This window comes from Ursus americanus, chromosome 2 (genome assembly GCF_024610735.1).
Source record: "Ursus americanus isolate L20-20 chromosome 2, mUrsAme1.1.p, whole genome shotgun sequence".
In the NCBI taxonomy this organism is placed as follows: domain Eukaryota; kingdom Metazoa; phylum Chordata; class Mammalia; order Carnivora; family Ursidae; genus Ursus; species Ursus americanus.
In genome coordinates, this window is record NC_142128.1 from 31,012,536 (window position 1) to 31,029,639 (window position 17,104).

Genomic DNA, 17,104 nt, shown 5'->3' on the forward strand with positions numbered 1-17,104 from the left:
ATACAAAAATAAATTCCAGGTGGATTAAAGGCTTAACTATAAACAATAAAAATCTTACAAGAAATTTTTAAAAATACAGTATGCATAATCTAATATTGGGAAGATCTTTTTAAAACACCGAAAACCTATGGGGCACCTGGGTGGCTCTGTTGGTTAAGCGTCTGCCTTCAGCTCAGGTCATGATCCAGGCCCTACATCTGGCTCCCTGCTGAGCAGAGAGCCTGCTTCTCACTCTGCCTGCTTCTCCCTCTCCCTCTGCCTGCTGCTCCCCCTCCTTGTGCTCCCTCTCTCTGTCTCTCTGTCAAATGAATAAATAAAATCTTTAAAAAAACAAACACTGAAAACCTAGAAACTGGTAGGTAGGCATATGGGTACGTAAAAAGATATTTAATCATGTAAAAAATTTTTAAATGTGGTAATATAATAGATACTGTTATCTGTGCTTACAATGATAATGGACAGATATGAAAAAATACTTACAAAGCAGAAAACAGATGAAACGTTAATTAATTATAATAATTTACAAAGAGCTCTCACAAACTGACAAGGGGACAAATAATCCAGTAAGAAAATGTATAATATGAAGGAGTTTTAAACAAAACAGTAAAGCCAAATAGCCAAAACATATTCAAGGGGAAAAAAAAGATACTGAAATTCACTACCAATCAAGGAAATGCAAATTAAAGTGAGTCTGAGCCATCACCATTCTTTTTTGTTTTCTTAAGATTTATTTATTTATTTATTTGAGAGAGAGAGTGTATGCAAGGTAGGGGTTGGAGCAGAGGGAAAGGGAGACAGAATCTCAAGCAGACTCCACACTGAGTGCAGAGCCTGACCCAAGGCTTCATCTCAAGACCCTGAGATCACAACCTGAACCTAAACCAAGAGTCGAATGCTTAACGGATTGAGCCACGCAGGCTTTCACCCATCACACGTACAAAACTTCAAAACAACACTCACAACTACAGTAAGTAGGAAAGAGAAGGGTAGTCTCAGGCACTGCCAGCAGAAATTTTTAGAAAGATACCTGATCATAATAATTATTAAAAATAAACACATATTGGGGCACCTGGATGGCTCAGTTGATTAAGCATCTGACTTCAGCTCAGGTCATGATCTCAGGGTCCTGGGATAGAGCCCTGCATAGGGCTGGGCGCTCAGCAGGGAGACTGCTTGTCCCTCCCCACCTCTCTCCGCCCCTCCCCCCAACTCATACTCTGTTTCTCTGTCTCTCTGATCAAATAAATAAAATCTTTTAAGAAAAATAAAGTAAGGGGCACCTGAGTGGCTCAGTCGGTTAAGCGTCTGCCTTTGGCTCAGGTCATGATCCCAGGGACCTGGGATCGAGCCCCACATCGGGCTCCCTGTTCAGTGGGGAGCCTGCCTCTCCCTCTCCTTCTGCTGCTCCCCCTGCTTGTGCTTTCTCTCGCTCTCTCTCCCACTCTCTGTCAAAAACATAAATATTTTTTTAATTATTTAAAAAAAGAAAAAGAAAATGAATAAAAAAATAAACACATATTGGGACACGTGGGTGGTTCAGTCAGTTAAGTGTCCAACTCTTGATCTCAGCTCAGGTTTTGATCTCAGGATTGTGAGTTCAAGGCCTACATTGGGCTCCACACGGGACGTGGAGCCTACTTAAAAAAATAAATCAATTAATTAAATAAAATAAAAACACGTATTCTCGGGGTGCCTGGCTGGCTCAGTCAGTTAAACGTCTGCCTGGGATCGAGCCCTACGTCAGGCTGCCTGCTCAGTGAGGTGTCTGCTTCTCCCTCTCCTTCCTGCTCGTGCTTTCTCTCTCTCTCAAATAAATAAAATCTTTAAAAAACAAACAAAAAAACACATATTCTCTTTGACCCAGCAACCCAACTCCTAGAAATCTATGCCAAGGAAATAAAATCCTCACTATGTAAGTAAAGAAGCTCAAGGGTGTCTGTTGTTTCATTGTCCACGGTAGTGAACACTGGACACGAAGTTGCTCTTACCGCATAGGAAACTGTCTGCACATATGCACCATGAGATATAATGCAACCTCTTAAAAACAATTATTAGATTTACAAAATTAAAAATAATTAACACAATTACTAGAACCTTAACTTGGAAAGGTTTTGACAGGATTGTACCAAGAGAGAAAACGCAGATATGGAACATTATTTAGCATTCAATTTTTGTAAAACAATGGGAATAAAATCTCAGTGTGTGTGTGTGTGTGTGTGTGTGTGTGTACACACATCGGTGTGTTACTTGTAAAAATTTTATGAACATGGAGAAAACCACTGGTCATGAATATAAGGTACTCAGGGGGAAGGAAAAGAAGACATAATGGAGAAAAAAGAAGCCAAAAAAAAGGTTGACAAAGAACCAGAAAAAATTCAAACCTGGGAGCAGTGAAAACTCACAAGGCAGTAGTTTTCAAGGCATTGGAAGTGTGAAGGTTTGAGGGTGGCAGACAGGCATGTAAAAAGAAATCAAATAAATGTTCTACCAGAGGAGCCAGAAATGAAAAAAATAACCAATTCTTCAATGGGTTAAATCACAATTTCTGACCAGTCTCAAAAGTGACTAATATCAGCACAGGCACTGTCTTCTCTGGGGCAGACAGACCTCCAGCTCTTCGTCCAGATGCAAACATGGCCTGGGATTCTCTGGGCAGATACGGAACTTCAAAATCAGGAACAGGAGCTGGCGGCCGGGAAGGAATCAGCTGAAGGAGCTGCTTTGATCCAACGGGAAAAAGAGAATGGAGAAAACACAAGTCCCTAGATGCAGAAGGAGTGAGTCAATGGGAAACGAGGAAACACAGAAGTGACGCTAAGCCAGGGGCCCACGGGCTCTCAAAGCTTGGTTGGAGCCCATAGCCTGGAAGAAAGAAAACTCCACACCAAAGCTTGCTTTAAAACAAACAAAACAAAATTTAAAACAACACACAATTGCTCTGATTTCTGACCACATCTTAGAGCCAGAGAACTGAAGTCTCATCCTCCGTGTCTCATCATCCATGTCCTGTCAGCCCGTCCGGCTTTTCAAGGCTCAGTCACAAGGCTTCTCGATCCCTCCGTCTCTCCTCCCAACCACCTCCACTCAGCCCTCCTGCCCAGTGCACAGAGCCACCCTCGCTGCTCCCCAGGCCCCCTCTCACCCCACCCAGCCCCCCGCACCTCTTCCAGAAATGCAACTCTGACTATGCTGTTATACTTCTTTGTTTTTCCCCCACCCATACTACACTTTGCCATGGTACATGGGACATGACACGATTTTAGGAGGAACAGAGATGAACGTGTTTATGTTATCATTTCAATGCATCAAGAAAGACTATAGTCAGCCATCAGTCTTTGATTTCACTTATGACAAGACCAGAGTAGACAGGGCCTTCACCTTCCACCACAAGCCAACATCTGGCTCAGATGGTATACAGAAATGGCAAAAACTGTGAAAATGGAATGCAAACAGCCACAGTTTAAGAAATGATACCTTACGGGGCACCCGGTGGCTCAGTCTGTTAAGTGTCTGCCTTCGGCTCAGGTCATGATCTCAGGGTCCTGGGGTGAAGCCTCCCTGCATCAGGTTCCCTGCTCAGGGGAGTCTGATTGTCCCTCTGCCCCTCCCCCTGCTCATGCTCTTGAGCGCTCTCTCTCTCTCTCTCTCTCTCAAATAAGTAAAACCAAGGGAGGGAGGAAAGGAGGGAGACCCTAATGGGTAAAGTTCAAACACTTTCCCGTGACAGTAAGAGAGGAACCTCCTGACTTTCCAGACCATCTCCCAACACATACAACACATCCACAATCCCATTTTCTCACACCTCCTACACTGTCCCACTTGCTACTCCTGCTGCCTGGAATTCCCATCCTACCCATCTGACCACTAAAGACCCCACACCCACCTCTCACGTGTGGACTATGTAATTCTTACTACAGGCCATGATGACTATCCCCGATTTACACACCCATGTCCTGGACTCCATTCTGATTTCCCTGGGACAGCAACCAACTCACCCAGTTTGTATCCCCAATGCCAACACAGTGATCTACAAACAGACATCTGTTGGATGGAGGGATTAATGAGCAATGAGTCTCGCCTTTAGTTTCCAAGTTAGCCAAAACCCTGGTATGACTAGTCATAGAAAGAAAACACACTGAGTTTAGTAAGTTGCAACCGGCTATGCCAAGCAAACACCGTTACATCTAAGGAAGTGGGGCTGTGATCATCATCTCACTTTCCAGATGGTATGACAGAGGCCTGGAGAAGCTAAGTAGGTCCAAAATTACACAGCTGGTAATTGGTGATTTGTGGCTGGGTTGGACATCTGACATCACAGTTCATACTTCATGCTCACCTCTACCATCTCTCCACCATCAGGGACAGTGATGACGAGGATGATGGCGATGATGATGCTTACATATTGTTTCCCATGGGCCAAGCACTATTTTCCATAGCTATCAATATAAGCAATATAAATATTTATTAAAAATCAGACGTGGAAATGTGCTCAGATTTGCTGAATGCCCTAGGGCTCCCCAGTAGCTAAAAATAATCTTTTTCTAAAAAGAAATCAATTCATTTGATCAATACAGTAAAATGAAAGAATATGCAATGTGGAACTATCTCCTACATATCATCAAGGTGGAAATGAAGTACTCAGGATAGGGAGGAGAGATAATCCAATTAATGAACCCCAAGATCTTTTGCAGGATGAGAAGCATTAGAATATCCAGTCGACACCTCCAACTAATAGGTTGGTAAGAAACTATGACAAACTGAAGACGAAAATCACATGATGAACATCCCGAGACATTTAAAAGAGGAAAAGGAATGCCTGGAAAAGCCATCTGGTTTCACAAGTGTCCAGGGGAATACATATGACAGTTTTCAACTATGCTAAGAATGACATTAGGGAACAACAAAGGGCAGCCGGCTTCGTATTGCAGCTTCCTGCAGAGTTCAGAATGTTTCTAATCCCTCACAGGTACAGAAAAACCACCAAACCAATCACTGTTCCCTGGCAAGCTCTGAAAGGAGGGGAAATGCTCCGCTCTTCTTCTGACATAGTCACCAAAAGGGTCACAAAAATGTACAATTCCTAAACGTCCTGAGACGAATAGCCAAAGCCAACTATTGCCTCCCTGTAACGGCAGAGAGACCCGGTATGCAGAGCATATTCACCAAGTGTCAAGACAAAACTGCAGTGACAATAACAATAGCTAACAATTTCTGGAAACTTACTAGCCACCAGGCACTGTTCGAAAGGCTCCACGTAACCTAACTCACAACTCTACCACATCAATGTGATAGCAACCGTACCCGTTTACAGATGAGGACACTGGGCCATGAGAAAGTCAAAACTTGCCCGCAGACCAACATGACTTGGGACTGGCAACACCAAGGCTCAAACTCTGAGCTCCGAATCCCACACGCCTTCTGCCGCCCCGCAGCTGGGGCTGCTGTTTATGATTCCAAGGCGAAGCTTCCAGATTGTGCTGGGTAATTCCACGCGGGAAGAAGATGCTTCTGTGGGACAATAACGTATCTAGCCCTTGAGGTAACCTCCAGTGCCTGCTGAGTTCTTCCGCCATTATTTCTAGAAACCAAGGTATTTAAAAAACACGTTACAGCCTCCCATCGCCCGGCATGACTGACAGTCCACGGAATAATTTTAATGAAGCACAAGAATGGGTCTTTGTTCTTAGGGGAACACAGAGCACGAGAACAACTCCAAGAGAGAGGGGTGAGAAACGCATGCATTTCGGGGCCCAGCGACTGCCCCCACTTCCTCCTGGGGAGGTTTCTATGGACAAACGCTGATGAAACAAGCCCTGCCTCTAATTTCCCTTCATTTCAATGGTGCTGGACACTCTCCACGAGGACTGGTGCATGCTGCTGTGTAATCTCAAAGATCAGTTCTCCCTCCCACACATTCACGCTTTGCATCTGGTATGAGCCCAACAGCACTGGATAGCGTGGGGACCCAAACGCCACACAAAGCTTCAGACTGGCTCCTTGCCAGACTCCAGTCCTTCACAAACGGCTGGGCAACTTTTGTTACACCTGAGGATAGATACCGTTATTTACCTGTCCTGAGTTTGACTTATTTTTCCACGTAAAGAAGCCAGTTTTAAAAGGGAAAACTATCGTTATTGCAAATAGAAAGCCAGCATCATGCGCCCTACAGAGTAAATATAAATGCAATTAAATTAAAGTATTAAATTCTGTCTCTGCCACTCTGCCAGAGGAAGACTGAGCCTGAAGCCTCTGTTTAAAGAGGAGGAGGGGGCTGCTGGGGACATACTAGTTTGAAATGGAGGATACTGTTGTTTTTGTAGGTCAAAAGGATCAAATATTAGCAATTTCATTTAATTCAACCTAACTATTAATACCAAACCAAGTCTCACCACCAGTATCACCGAGACTGAAAAAGAAAAGGCGAACCACTGAGCCACTAGGCAACTAAAAGGAATCTAATGCCATGACATTTAACGCTTAAAAACATGTTAGGCACTCGCAGTGATACAAATGTCTCATTTGAGGAAACTGTGTGTTAGAAAAACAGGAGGCAGTGAAGTGTCAGAGAATGAGGACCACAGTAGGAATACAAAGTCTGTCTCCAGTCCTACTCCACTACCCACAAACCACATGACCCACCCAACCAAATCTGTGCGCCCAGCACCAGTGTGTACTAGATACTAAGTTAATGCTGCATAAATGACCAACCTCCGAGTTTCTACACTGGTAAAAGTAGGGAAATCATCCTCTCTCCTGCTTGTCTATACCTCAGGGTCACTGCAAGGATCAAATGAGACCGATGATATAGACACGAACATTGTTAAACCACAGAGTACTGTCACACGAAAGACTGTCACTATAATACAGTAGAAACAGAGGACAGCTGCTGGGCACTGTGGGCAGCCCATGTTCATAATAGACCCCTTCATCACAGCACCCAGACTGCATTTGAAGGTTTATTTCTTCCTCACTGGATCCTGTCTTGGGATGGTGAACCCAAGTAGACATCTTGCACTGAGCAAGCCAGTAGAGTCCCAGGAAGCTCCTTCCGCCAAATCCTTCTGCTGGTGGCCAAGAGGGGACATGTGACCTGAGACTGGCCAATCAGGTGCTTCCTCCCTGAAACGTCCATCCTGAGCAGAATGAGAGAGTCACTCCAGCAGCAGAACCTTAACTAGACCACCATTCCTGTTAGAAGACCATTTCTGGGCCCCTGTTTCAGCTTAGGAGGCTTCCAAAGTTGTCTTGACTCCTTCCTGTTTCCAAACCTGGCCTGTCATCAACTCTATAAGCTCACAACTTCCTCAACTCGAGTCGATTTCCCCTGCTTGTTACCAAAGAGCCTTGGCAGAAACAGCTGTGTACCATCCTTCCAAAGTTTCCTACTGATGTTCATCCAACCAGCTGGAATCTAGCTGTCACCATAGGCCAACACTCCCAGTCATGCCTAGAACTGTGCCTAAGACAGTAAATTTAAAATGGCATTCAAAGATAACATTTGGCCTTTTAAGAAAAAAAAATCCCTTCCAATTATCCATTATGCATTAGCAGACACTGGTTCTTAGCTTCCTGCAGGAAAATGAGGGAAGAGACACATCTAAGGAGCTCCACCTTGCAAATGTGACTGAGAACTATACCTGGAGTTACACAGAAAGAAATCTTCCATCTTCAATTGTTCCTCTTAGAGCAAGAGAGAACGTTGATAAGGCTCACTAATTCACATTTGCCCTTCCCTTCTATTTGCAGACTACTATCTCCATCAGTAGGCAGCATGGGCAGGAGTCACAGCTGAGTGATGACTGTCCCCACCAGACTTCATTCCCTATGGAGTGAAATTAACACCTACATGGCTGGCACTTTTACACACAGTATCTGACTTAATCCTCCCAACCAGCAAGGTAGATGCAATTCTCATCACCTTTTCCGATGTGTGGGTTTTCCCCACACCACTAAGCAATTCTGACACCAGCTGGGTGTCCTACAACTCAACTCAATTCTGACACCATCTACCCAGAGACAGCATTAGATCCCACAGGTGAAGGTCTCAGTTCTACAAGACTGCACACATCCCCCCCTACTTCCGATGCTGGTCTCAAGCCCAGATTATCACCTGTACTTCTGACTGACTGGCTATGTATCTCGAAGATTCCCACGACCTCTTCTGTAGGTTAATATGCCAGAGTGGCTCACAGAACTCAAAGAAGCATTTTACTTACTAGATTACCAGTTTATAATACTCAGGAACAGCCAGGTGGAAGAGATGTGTAGGGCCAGGTAAGGGAAAAGAACACGGAGTTTCATGCCCTCCCCAGGAACATCTCTCTCCCTGTGCCTCCACATGTTCACTGACCTGGAAGCTCTCTGAACCCCATCCTTTTGGGGTTCTTATGGAGGCTTCATTACCTAGGTGGGATAGATTAAATCATTAGCCTTTGGCAACTGAACTCCTTCTCCAACCCCTCTCCTCTGCCCAGTGATGGGGGGGCTGGGAAAGTTCCAACCCTCTAATCATAGAATTGGTTCTCCTGGCAACAGGCCCCAACCTTTGGGACTTTTTAAAAGTCACTGCATTAACATAACAGAAGACACCTTTATGGCTCTTATCACTTTGAGAATTCCAGGGTTTTCACAGCTTGGTGACAAGAATGACCAAGAACAAATATAAATACCTCGTGATCCATGGTATAGAGCAAGGAAAACAGATACAGACGACCAGCACTTGGTGGGGTGGGTGGGGGGAGAATTGGTATCAAGGATCTGAAGATTTCCCTGAAAATTATTAAAAGGCTTTAAAAAGAAACAAAACAAAAACAGAAAAGGACAGGCCAGGGTCGCTGGAGCAAAGAGCAAGGCTGTGTTAGGGATGTGAGTCTTTTTCCACAAAGCAAAGAGAAGCCAGGGGAAGATTCTCCATGGGGGAGTGACGGGAAGGCATCTGCATTCTGCAGAAGTCTCTCTGTACAGAGGAAGCAGGACAAGAAGGAAGACAGAGTCAGTCTATGGCAGCCATCCTGGGGGAGACGTGGTGACTGGGACAAGGTGACAGCAGGGGAGCTGGAGAGAAGAGAATACATTTGAGATCACTTCTGGTACTGGACCATTTGTCAGGGGTGGAGAAGAAAAGGACTCATCTATCTTTTCAGACCCCAAAACAAAATGTTCACAGACTTTCCCTCTTGAGGTTAAGCTTTCTCACAGAATAAGGAAAATGATGTGGCCTTTCCGATGTGAAGGTGATGCCACCTTTACCCAAACTTATTTCAAAGATAAGACCAAGACTGTTATTGAGAAGGCACTGTCCAGGTGAGGGAAAAATTATTTTTTTTTAAACCCAGCTTCGAAACCAACAAAATCACGAAATGTACTATAGCACGGGAAGAACAGACTTTGGAGCCCTAGAAACTAGGGTCCCTTGCAAGTTTCACTTTCTCAGATGTGTAACCTAGGCTGGTTTATCCTACCTCTCTGAGTCTTTGCTTATCGGTAAAGAAGGAGTAACACCACCACTCCTCCTCCTCCAGGTGCTGTCCTGCAGACGAAGCATCAACATGAATCATGAGCGGCAGGAAGCAGTAACTATTATTATTAATATAAAGCGGCATATACTCCTTCCAGCCAGAAAGGACAGCTCTCACTGAAGGAATTCACTTTCTAACTTCTACTAAAACATATTATTGTACCCAATAAAAATCTTAGTAGTACATTAATCTAACATTGAGAGATGGATTCTCTCTGTCAGGAAAAGAACTGGACAATCATGGGGAGAAAAAAAGAACAAGTGAGGAAGAAGTCCTGAGTCCACATACCCACACACAGCCGCACGGATGCACACACGAACACGCTCGTGTGCGCACACACAGGCCGTCCAGGATGGGATGGAGAGCTGCATTATTGCTTAGTAAGCCTCCCAGATGATTCTGATGCAGGTAGACCTTGCATCCCCAAATCAGGACGCTTGTGCTGATCAGGCCCAGGCCCCATAGTAGAGCCTCGTGAAAAACTGAAGTAATCAGCGGGCTAATGATCTGATGCCACAGTGTATATACTGAGAAGCCAATGTGTGACAGGCATGAAATGTCCGTGCAAAACACTGAGAGGTACACACTACAGGAGTCGCCCCTCTGCCCTCAAGGCTCATAAGCCTCGTGGTGGCACAGCTATGTAAACACCTGACTACGGCACAATGCAGTGCACACGCTCACCCGGACGGCGAGTCTTTCCTGAGCACCTTCTCCATGCTTCCAGGCACCGGGGATACATGAGTGAGTAAGACAGCAAACATCCCTGCCCGCACAGAGCTGACATTATGACACGGAGACAGAAATCAACAAAATAAAAAAACCTAACGTACAGTCTGTTGGTTGGTGCTAAGTGTTAGAGAGAAAAACTAGAGGAAAAAAAGGGACAGAAAAAGGGAGGGGTACAGTTTTAAATCTGCACCAGTTCAAACAGCCCCCCGCAGCTCTATTAAAATTTAGCACAATGTGCTTTGCTCGCAGCTAGTAAAGCAGCGGAGACGCGGGTCTGAAAGGACAGACGGGACTGGCTCTGCTGGGTGGGGTGGGGGCCGCCGCCAGGCTCCAGGATGAGATGAATGCTGAGCAAGTGAGTTCCCTTCCCTTCCCTTCCTTTGCGGGAATGCGCCTCCTGCCACCATGAATCAGCCCTGGATGACTTCACAAAGCAAATGCCTGTGTGTCCCTTACCTTTGCCAAAACATTTCCGTCTCCTCCCAGTCAATGTGAGAAGCTTATGCAATTACATCAGCCCTTCGTGGGTCATGAAGGTCAATTGCAAATTTTAGAGTTTTTTTTTTAAATTATAAAAGAAACACATGATCGCAGTATAAAATATGAAAAATATCAGAAAATATAAGGATTCCCAATATCCTCAACCCCAGGATTACCTCTGTTCACATTCTGGTACGTTTTTCACCAGAGTGGTGGTTTAACATGCTAGCATCACTCTGCATCCGTATAATTTTCTATCTTACTCTTTTTATTTTAACTACATATATAATCGGTAAATTACTACATGTGCATTCCTCTGCTTAAAACAAATGTTGTACGGACATCAATTTTAATGGCTACGTAACATTCCGTCCTACAAGCGCACTGCACTTTATCAGCCATCTCCCACCTGTTGAGCATTTAGATTTCTGAGCTGCCATTGTGATCAATTACCCTGAAAATAACTATGCAGAAGGGTATTTCAGGTAATTCCCTCAGAATGGACTACTAGAGGGAAGGAGTATCACAGGAAGCTGCAAATACTCTAGACAGGTCTACAGATCACCCAAACTGAATCACCGCACCACTGCACAGGCAGAATACAGAAGCTAGTCATCTCTGGCCGCCTTTCTAGTCCTGACAGTAAATGGTTTTAGGAGAGACATGTAGGGCGCCTGGGTGGCTCAGTCTTTTAAGCGTCTGCCTTTGGCTCAGGGCGTGATCCCGGCGTTGTGGGATCAGGCCCCGCATCAGGCTCCTCCGCTGGGAGCCTGCTTCTTCTTCTCCCACTCCCCCTGCTTGTGTTCCCTCTCTCGCTGGCTGTCTCTCTGTCAAATAAATAAATAAAATCTTTACAAAAAAAAAAAAGAAGAGACATGTTTACCTGCTGTCGGAATCCGAGGCGATCTCCTTTCTCCCTCCAAAGCGGATCTGGCACTGCACGGAAAAAGAAGCCAGTGAGATCGGCAGTTGGGATGGGACACTCAGACGTCACAAACAGCCCACACAGGCTTTCAGGATCCTGGGACACACGGGACCAGGAACCCCAGGTGCCCTGGGTGTCAAGCCAAGATGTGAGATGTGGACACCCCAGCCTTCTAGCCACTGCTTACAGGAAGCCCTTATCTGCCACTTCTACAGAGGGGAGCCTTGTGGGAAAACAACACCAACAGGAAAACAAAAGCACACAGCCTTGTGCAGATGATCCAGGAAGCTTCTTCTGTGTGTCAGCAGCTGGCTATCTGAACACAGAGCTCCCAAGGGGACAACAAAAACTTACACAAATCTGTGATGATGGGTGCCTTTGGAAAGGGCTCCAAAGTTGTTAAGCCTGCCTATAAAATTATGGCAGCATGGGGGCGCCTGGGTGGTGCAGTCGTTAAGCGTCTGCCTTCGGCTCAGGGCGCGATCCCAGCGTTCTGGGATCAAGCCCCACATCAGGCTCCTCCGCTGGGAACCTGCTTCTTCCTCTCCCACTCCCCCTGCTTGTGTTCCCTCTCTCGCTGGCTGCCTCTCTCTCTGTCAAATAAATAAATAAAATCTTAAAAAAAAAAAATTATGGCAGCATGATTCAAGCTTCAACCATGTCATCCGACTGTGCCGAATGACATTTTACCCAGGGTGGGTCCAAATAAAAGCAAATCATTCTTTCCTCTTTAATGGTGGTAAAAAAAAAAAAAAAATAGATAACATAAAATTTACCATTTTAACCATTTTTAGTTATATACCATTCAATTCACAATACAGTGCCAACATCAGCAGTAGCCACTACTGTCTTTTAAAGGTGTGGAATCTCCACTGTGGGTAGCAGGCTTGCAAGATTCCAGAACTTACTCTCCAAAGAATGAATGAATGAATGAATGAATGATTTTAAATGATAGATTTGTCAAAACTCATAGAACTGCACACTTAAAATTAGTGTATTTTATTTTATGCCTCAGTTATACCTCAGTAAGATTGACTTTCAAAAGGCCTATGTACAATACTTTCATACCCCCAAATCATAACAACAATAGTAACAGCAGCTCTGGGCATAGGCTCCAATTTATTTCTGTTTAACGGCTACATTCAAAGTGGTTCCACTTGCCTCTTCATTTTCTTATTACAGTTCCCCCTTCTGGGAGAAAGAAACAAATAACGTGGGCTCCATATTTACTGCTGGGCCCTTCAGCTACTTTAACAAATACAATCCCTCTGGAGAGCAGTGACCCGACGACAGAGAAGAGGATGCCCAGAGAGGCCAGAGTTGCCCCAGCACACACAGCCTTGAAGAGATGAAGCTGGTATTCGGCTCCAGCTTCACCTGAGCCTGCGTCCTTTCCACCACACAGCACCCCAAGACGCCCAGAGTCTCGGGAGATGCCCCGTTTGCTCTGGGTTCACTTCAACACTTGACACGGATCTCTATGAAAGTATTTACCTCCCTGTATGGTGACCGCATGCACAGAACTGTCAGTCATGGCTTCCAAAATGTGAGCTACCCAGAATTCCCAGCGCTGGGTCCTCACTCTGCTACTTTTTACCTCTAGCTCCTTAAGCGAATTACTGCATCTTTCCAAGCTTCGGTGTCTTTGTCCATAAACTGGAACAACTACAGGAACCATCTCACAGGGTGGTTGGAAGGATTAAAGGTGAAGCGCTTAGCAGAGAGCCTGGCACGGGACTGACGCATGTGCAGTTAACAACGCGTGGCTGGCACACGCAAGCAAGCACACCGAAGCCAGCCTCGTGCCAAAGCTTGCTTCCACACCCAGCCAAAAGCCAGATATTAAAAATCGCATCCAGCAATCAGAGCAGACCCCACCTGGAGGACCCACGTGACCCTGGGCATGGCTTCATTCCTCCTGTGTGTCTCTGTTCTTGTGCCCACGCGGCACTAATTCCAGCCACCACCTCAGCGCTCAGAAGAGTAGCCCTAAAACACAACTGCGTGGAAGTGAGACTTTGAAACTGACACCAATGCCCTTCTCGAAGGGACATCACGAAGGACAGGGTGCTCCAAAGGTGTGTTAGAAAGTCAGGACACGGGGCGCTCCTCCGTCGCTACTTCCGACTGCCCTCCCTGCTCTATCATGGCCTGAGAGACACTACAAGCCTCACTGCTCCCAAACTTTGAAAGTGGGGGTAAGTCCGTGCATATAGGGAAGGGCAGAAAGGACTTTGACATGAATTGCCTGACACTGTTACTTGACCTCATAGTCAAATGGGAGCTCTCCTCCTACCTGTTTCACGGCATCCAGCAGACGCTCCAGCAGAAACTGTCTTTTCAGGTCATTGTTCTGTGGTCCTAGAAAGCAACAGGATTCATTAGTTCTGTTTGACACAAGCCTTCTACCGACACTTTCTGCCACTGTCCCCAACTGGCATCAGCGTCCTCCGTAATGAAGGCACCGATAATCTACATCATTACAGTGAAGTTTGGCCATTTGCCTGTTGCTACATCGCAGGAAAGCAGCTAAACGAATGTCCCCCACATTTGAAAAATGTGCCCGGAAAGGTCTAACTCAGGGTTTCTCAACCTTGGCGCAACTCACGTTGGGGCCAGATCATTGTGGTGGGTATGCCCTGTGAACGCGATGGCGAGCAAAGCCCCTGGCCTCTACCCCCAGTACCATTAGCGCACACACACACACACCCTAGCTGTGGCGACAAAAATGTCTCCAGATACTGCCAGATGTCCCCTGGGGGACAAAACTGCCCCCAGCTGAGAACCAGCACTCGGACTTACCAGCAGGTTCCCTACTATGACAGGCACTGCCTGTTGGCTGGCCTCACCATCGGCTCCAACATCCTTTCCCCATGCCACCTCCCGCAGTACAAGCTGAAAAGCCTAATTACTCCTTTTCTCGGCCTCTTTTGGAAGATTGACCTTAAGAAATTCTAGCTGACGAGATGTAAGCAGAAGGACACTGGGAGGGCTCGGGGAAACCATCCCTTCCTGATAGAAGAACAGTTATGAATGGTTTCATTCCTCCTTCCATTCTTCACACCTTCATCCTAACCATGCTAGGGGTAGGGGCCAGAGCAGCACTGTGCAGCCATGAGGCAACAAGCCCAGAGGGAAGGCCAAGAGAACCACAGAGACACCAGCCCTGACACCATTTCACTGATGGACCAATACTAGAAATCTCCAACCTCTCATACAGCAAACAACCCCGTTTGCTCAAACCACTACATGCCGGGCCGTTACTCGCAGCCAAAAGCATTCCTGATACACGTGGCACGTGCTAAACTTCCATTTAAAAGGGTCTGAAGCAGGGACACATCAAAGCACCAAGCAGCCCGCTACAGAGCTACAGCCGACGGCCCACAGGAGGCCTGGGGGCTCCAGTCAACAGGCTCCGTACTGTGATGCTGCAGTCGAGAGCACAGTCGTTTCAAAGGAGACTCAACTCAGAGGTACAACAGCAGATGCCCTGCACCACAGGCCTTCAAGTGCCACCGAGCTGCTTCTCGCTCGGGTAATTCATCATGGGCTTCGCCAGAGAGTCCCAGGAGGGCCGCACCTCAGAGATAGTCGGTGGTTCATCAGAACTATGTCAGGGCCACTCGGTTGGTAACAACTGTGACCACGTGTTGAGCACTTTCTGCACGCCACGCACAAACTGAGTACTCTGCATGCCTCACATCCTGTCATTTCTGCACCCCGCCCCATACAAGCAAAGTACTAGGATCCCCACGCTGCAGAAGGAACACTGAAGTCCAGAGATGGCAAGCGTGTGCACTGAACCACTCAGTATTTATCTCACTTCTACTGTGTGCCAGGCAATGCGCCAAGTGCTGGGGACATGGGAGTGAGAAGGTAGAGAAGAACCAGCCTCCCTCCCGTGGAGCAAAAATCGCACCTATGTAAACCTAAACTGAGACGATGTCAGAGTCATACTAGAAAGAAAAACCAAATGGGTTGATGAGACAAGGAGGAAGCAAGGGGACCCCGTTCACCAGGGCAGTGGCAGAGGCCTCTCCACACAGGTGACATGTGAGGTGAGCCCTTTATAAAGAGAAGGAGCAACCCTGGAAAGACATGGGAGCTCAGCATGCCAGGCAGAGCAGATAGCCAGGGCGGATGCTCAGAGGCAGGAACAAGCTTGGCTTCTGGTCTTCCATGACCAGAAGGAAGTCTGCTGTGACTTGGGCAAAAAGCAAAAATCAGGAAGGAAAGATCAGACAGGCAGGCAGGGACCAGTCACAAAGGGCTTCACGAACCAAAATAACAGGTTTTGTTCTAACCTGAATACTAATTGGTGGAACTGTGATCCTAACTCAAGACCATGCCCCTTGAAAGTCTGTGTCGAGACCACCACGCAAGGCTCCTGCCTCACTCCAGGCCCACAGATGACACCAGTGAGGAGACACTCCACAGACACACGGTGATAACAACTGACTTCCCGAACGTCATCATTGTTATTTTTCCGTGGGGGGACTTTGAGAAAGGATGTACTACACATCATTCTCACCACACAAGGCCATGCTAAGTGTCATTCAGGATGGCTGGAGACCCCCACCACCCCCCGCCACCCAAAGCCCCCAAACACCTCTCTTCATACCTATGTCTATCAGTACATCCTACTTTTTTTGTTTAGCAGGTTTGGCTTCTGCTCTTCCCTCTCTAACACCAGAGTGGACAAGTGAGGCTTTCTTTCTTCCTTCATCCAAGCACTGCACTGGACAACCCTACCTGTCCTTGGGCAACGTCAGCTAGAAACTTGACAAGGTTTTCCACACTGAAATGCCTCTGCTATTTTTTTTTTTTGATCATAGAAGTAATTTGTGTGATAGAATTACTATATGACCCAGCGATTCCACATCTGAGTAGACACCCAAAAGAATTGAAAGCAGGGTCTCGAAGAGATATTGTACCCCACATTCACAGCAGCATCGTTGCCAATAGCTGAGACGTGAAAGCAGCCCAAGTGCCGATCGACAGACAGAAGGGTAAGCAAAACGGGGCCTATCCACACGACGCATTATTATTCAGCCTTCAAAAGGAAGGAAATTCTGCACTATACTACATGGATGAGCCTTGGGGACATTAGGCTAAGTGAAATAAGCCAGTCCCCAAAAAGATAAATACCGCATGATTCTACTTATAAGAGGTAGTCAGAATCACAGAGACACAAAGTATGATGGTGGTTTCCAGGGAGTGGGGAGAGGGGAGGATGGGGAGTTAGTGTTCATGGGGACAGAGTTTCAGTTTTACAAGATGGAAAGAGTCAAGGGGATGGGTGGTGGTGATGGCTGCACAACAGTGTGAATGTATTTCATGCCACTGCATTGTACACCTAAAAGTGGTTAATTTTGTTAGGTGTATTTTACCATGATAAAAAAAGTAATTCATGTAAAAAAACTAATGATGAATCAGGAAAGCAGGTACA

The 17,104-nt window shown here is 46.3% G+C and overlaps 1 protein-coding gene across 2 annotated transcripts in view; it reads right to left on the minus strand.

The window, feature by feature from the left end:
- The window catches only part of SNX29 (sorting nexin 29), a 510,975-nt gene that overhangs the window by 478,970 nt on the left and 14,901 nt on the right, over positions 1 to 17,104 (minus strand). The window contains exons 2-3 of one of the 2 annotated variants that reach the window (XM_045777903.2): positions 13,952 to 14,016; positions 11,614 to 11,666 (exon numbers count right to left, since the gene is read on the minus strand). In XM_045777903.2, coding sequence (XP_045633859.1) covers positions 11,614 to 11,666; positions 13,952 to 14,016 — 118 coding nt within the window. Of the gene's footprint in view, positions 1 to 11,613; positions 11,667 to 13,951; positions 14,018 to 17,104 lie in introns of those variants that run through there. The other variant, XM_045777904.2, reaches the window with a different exon arrangement.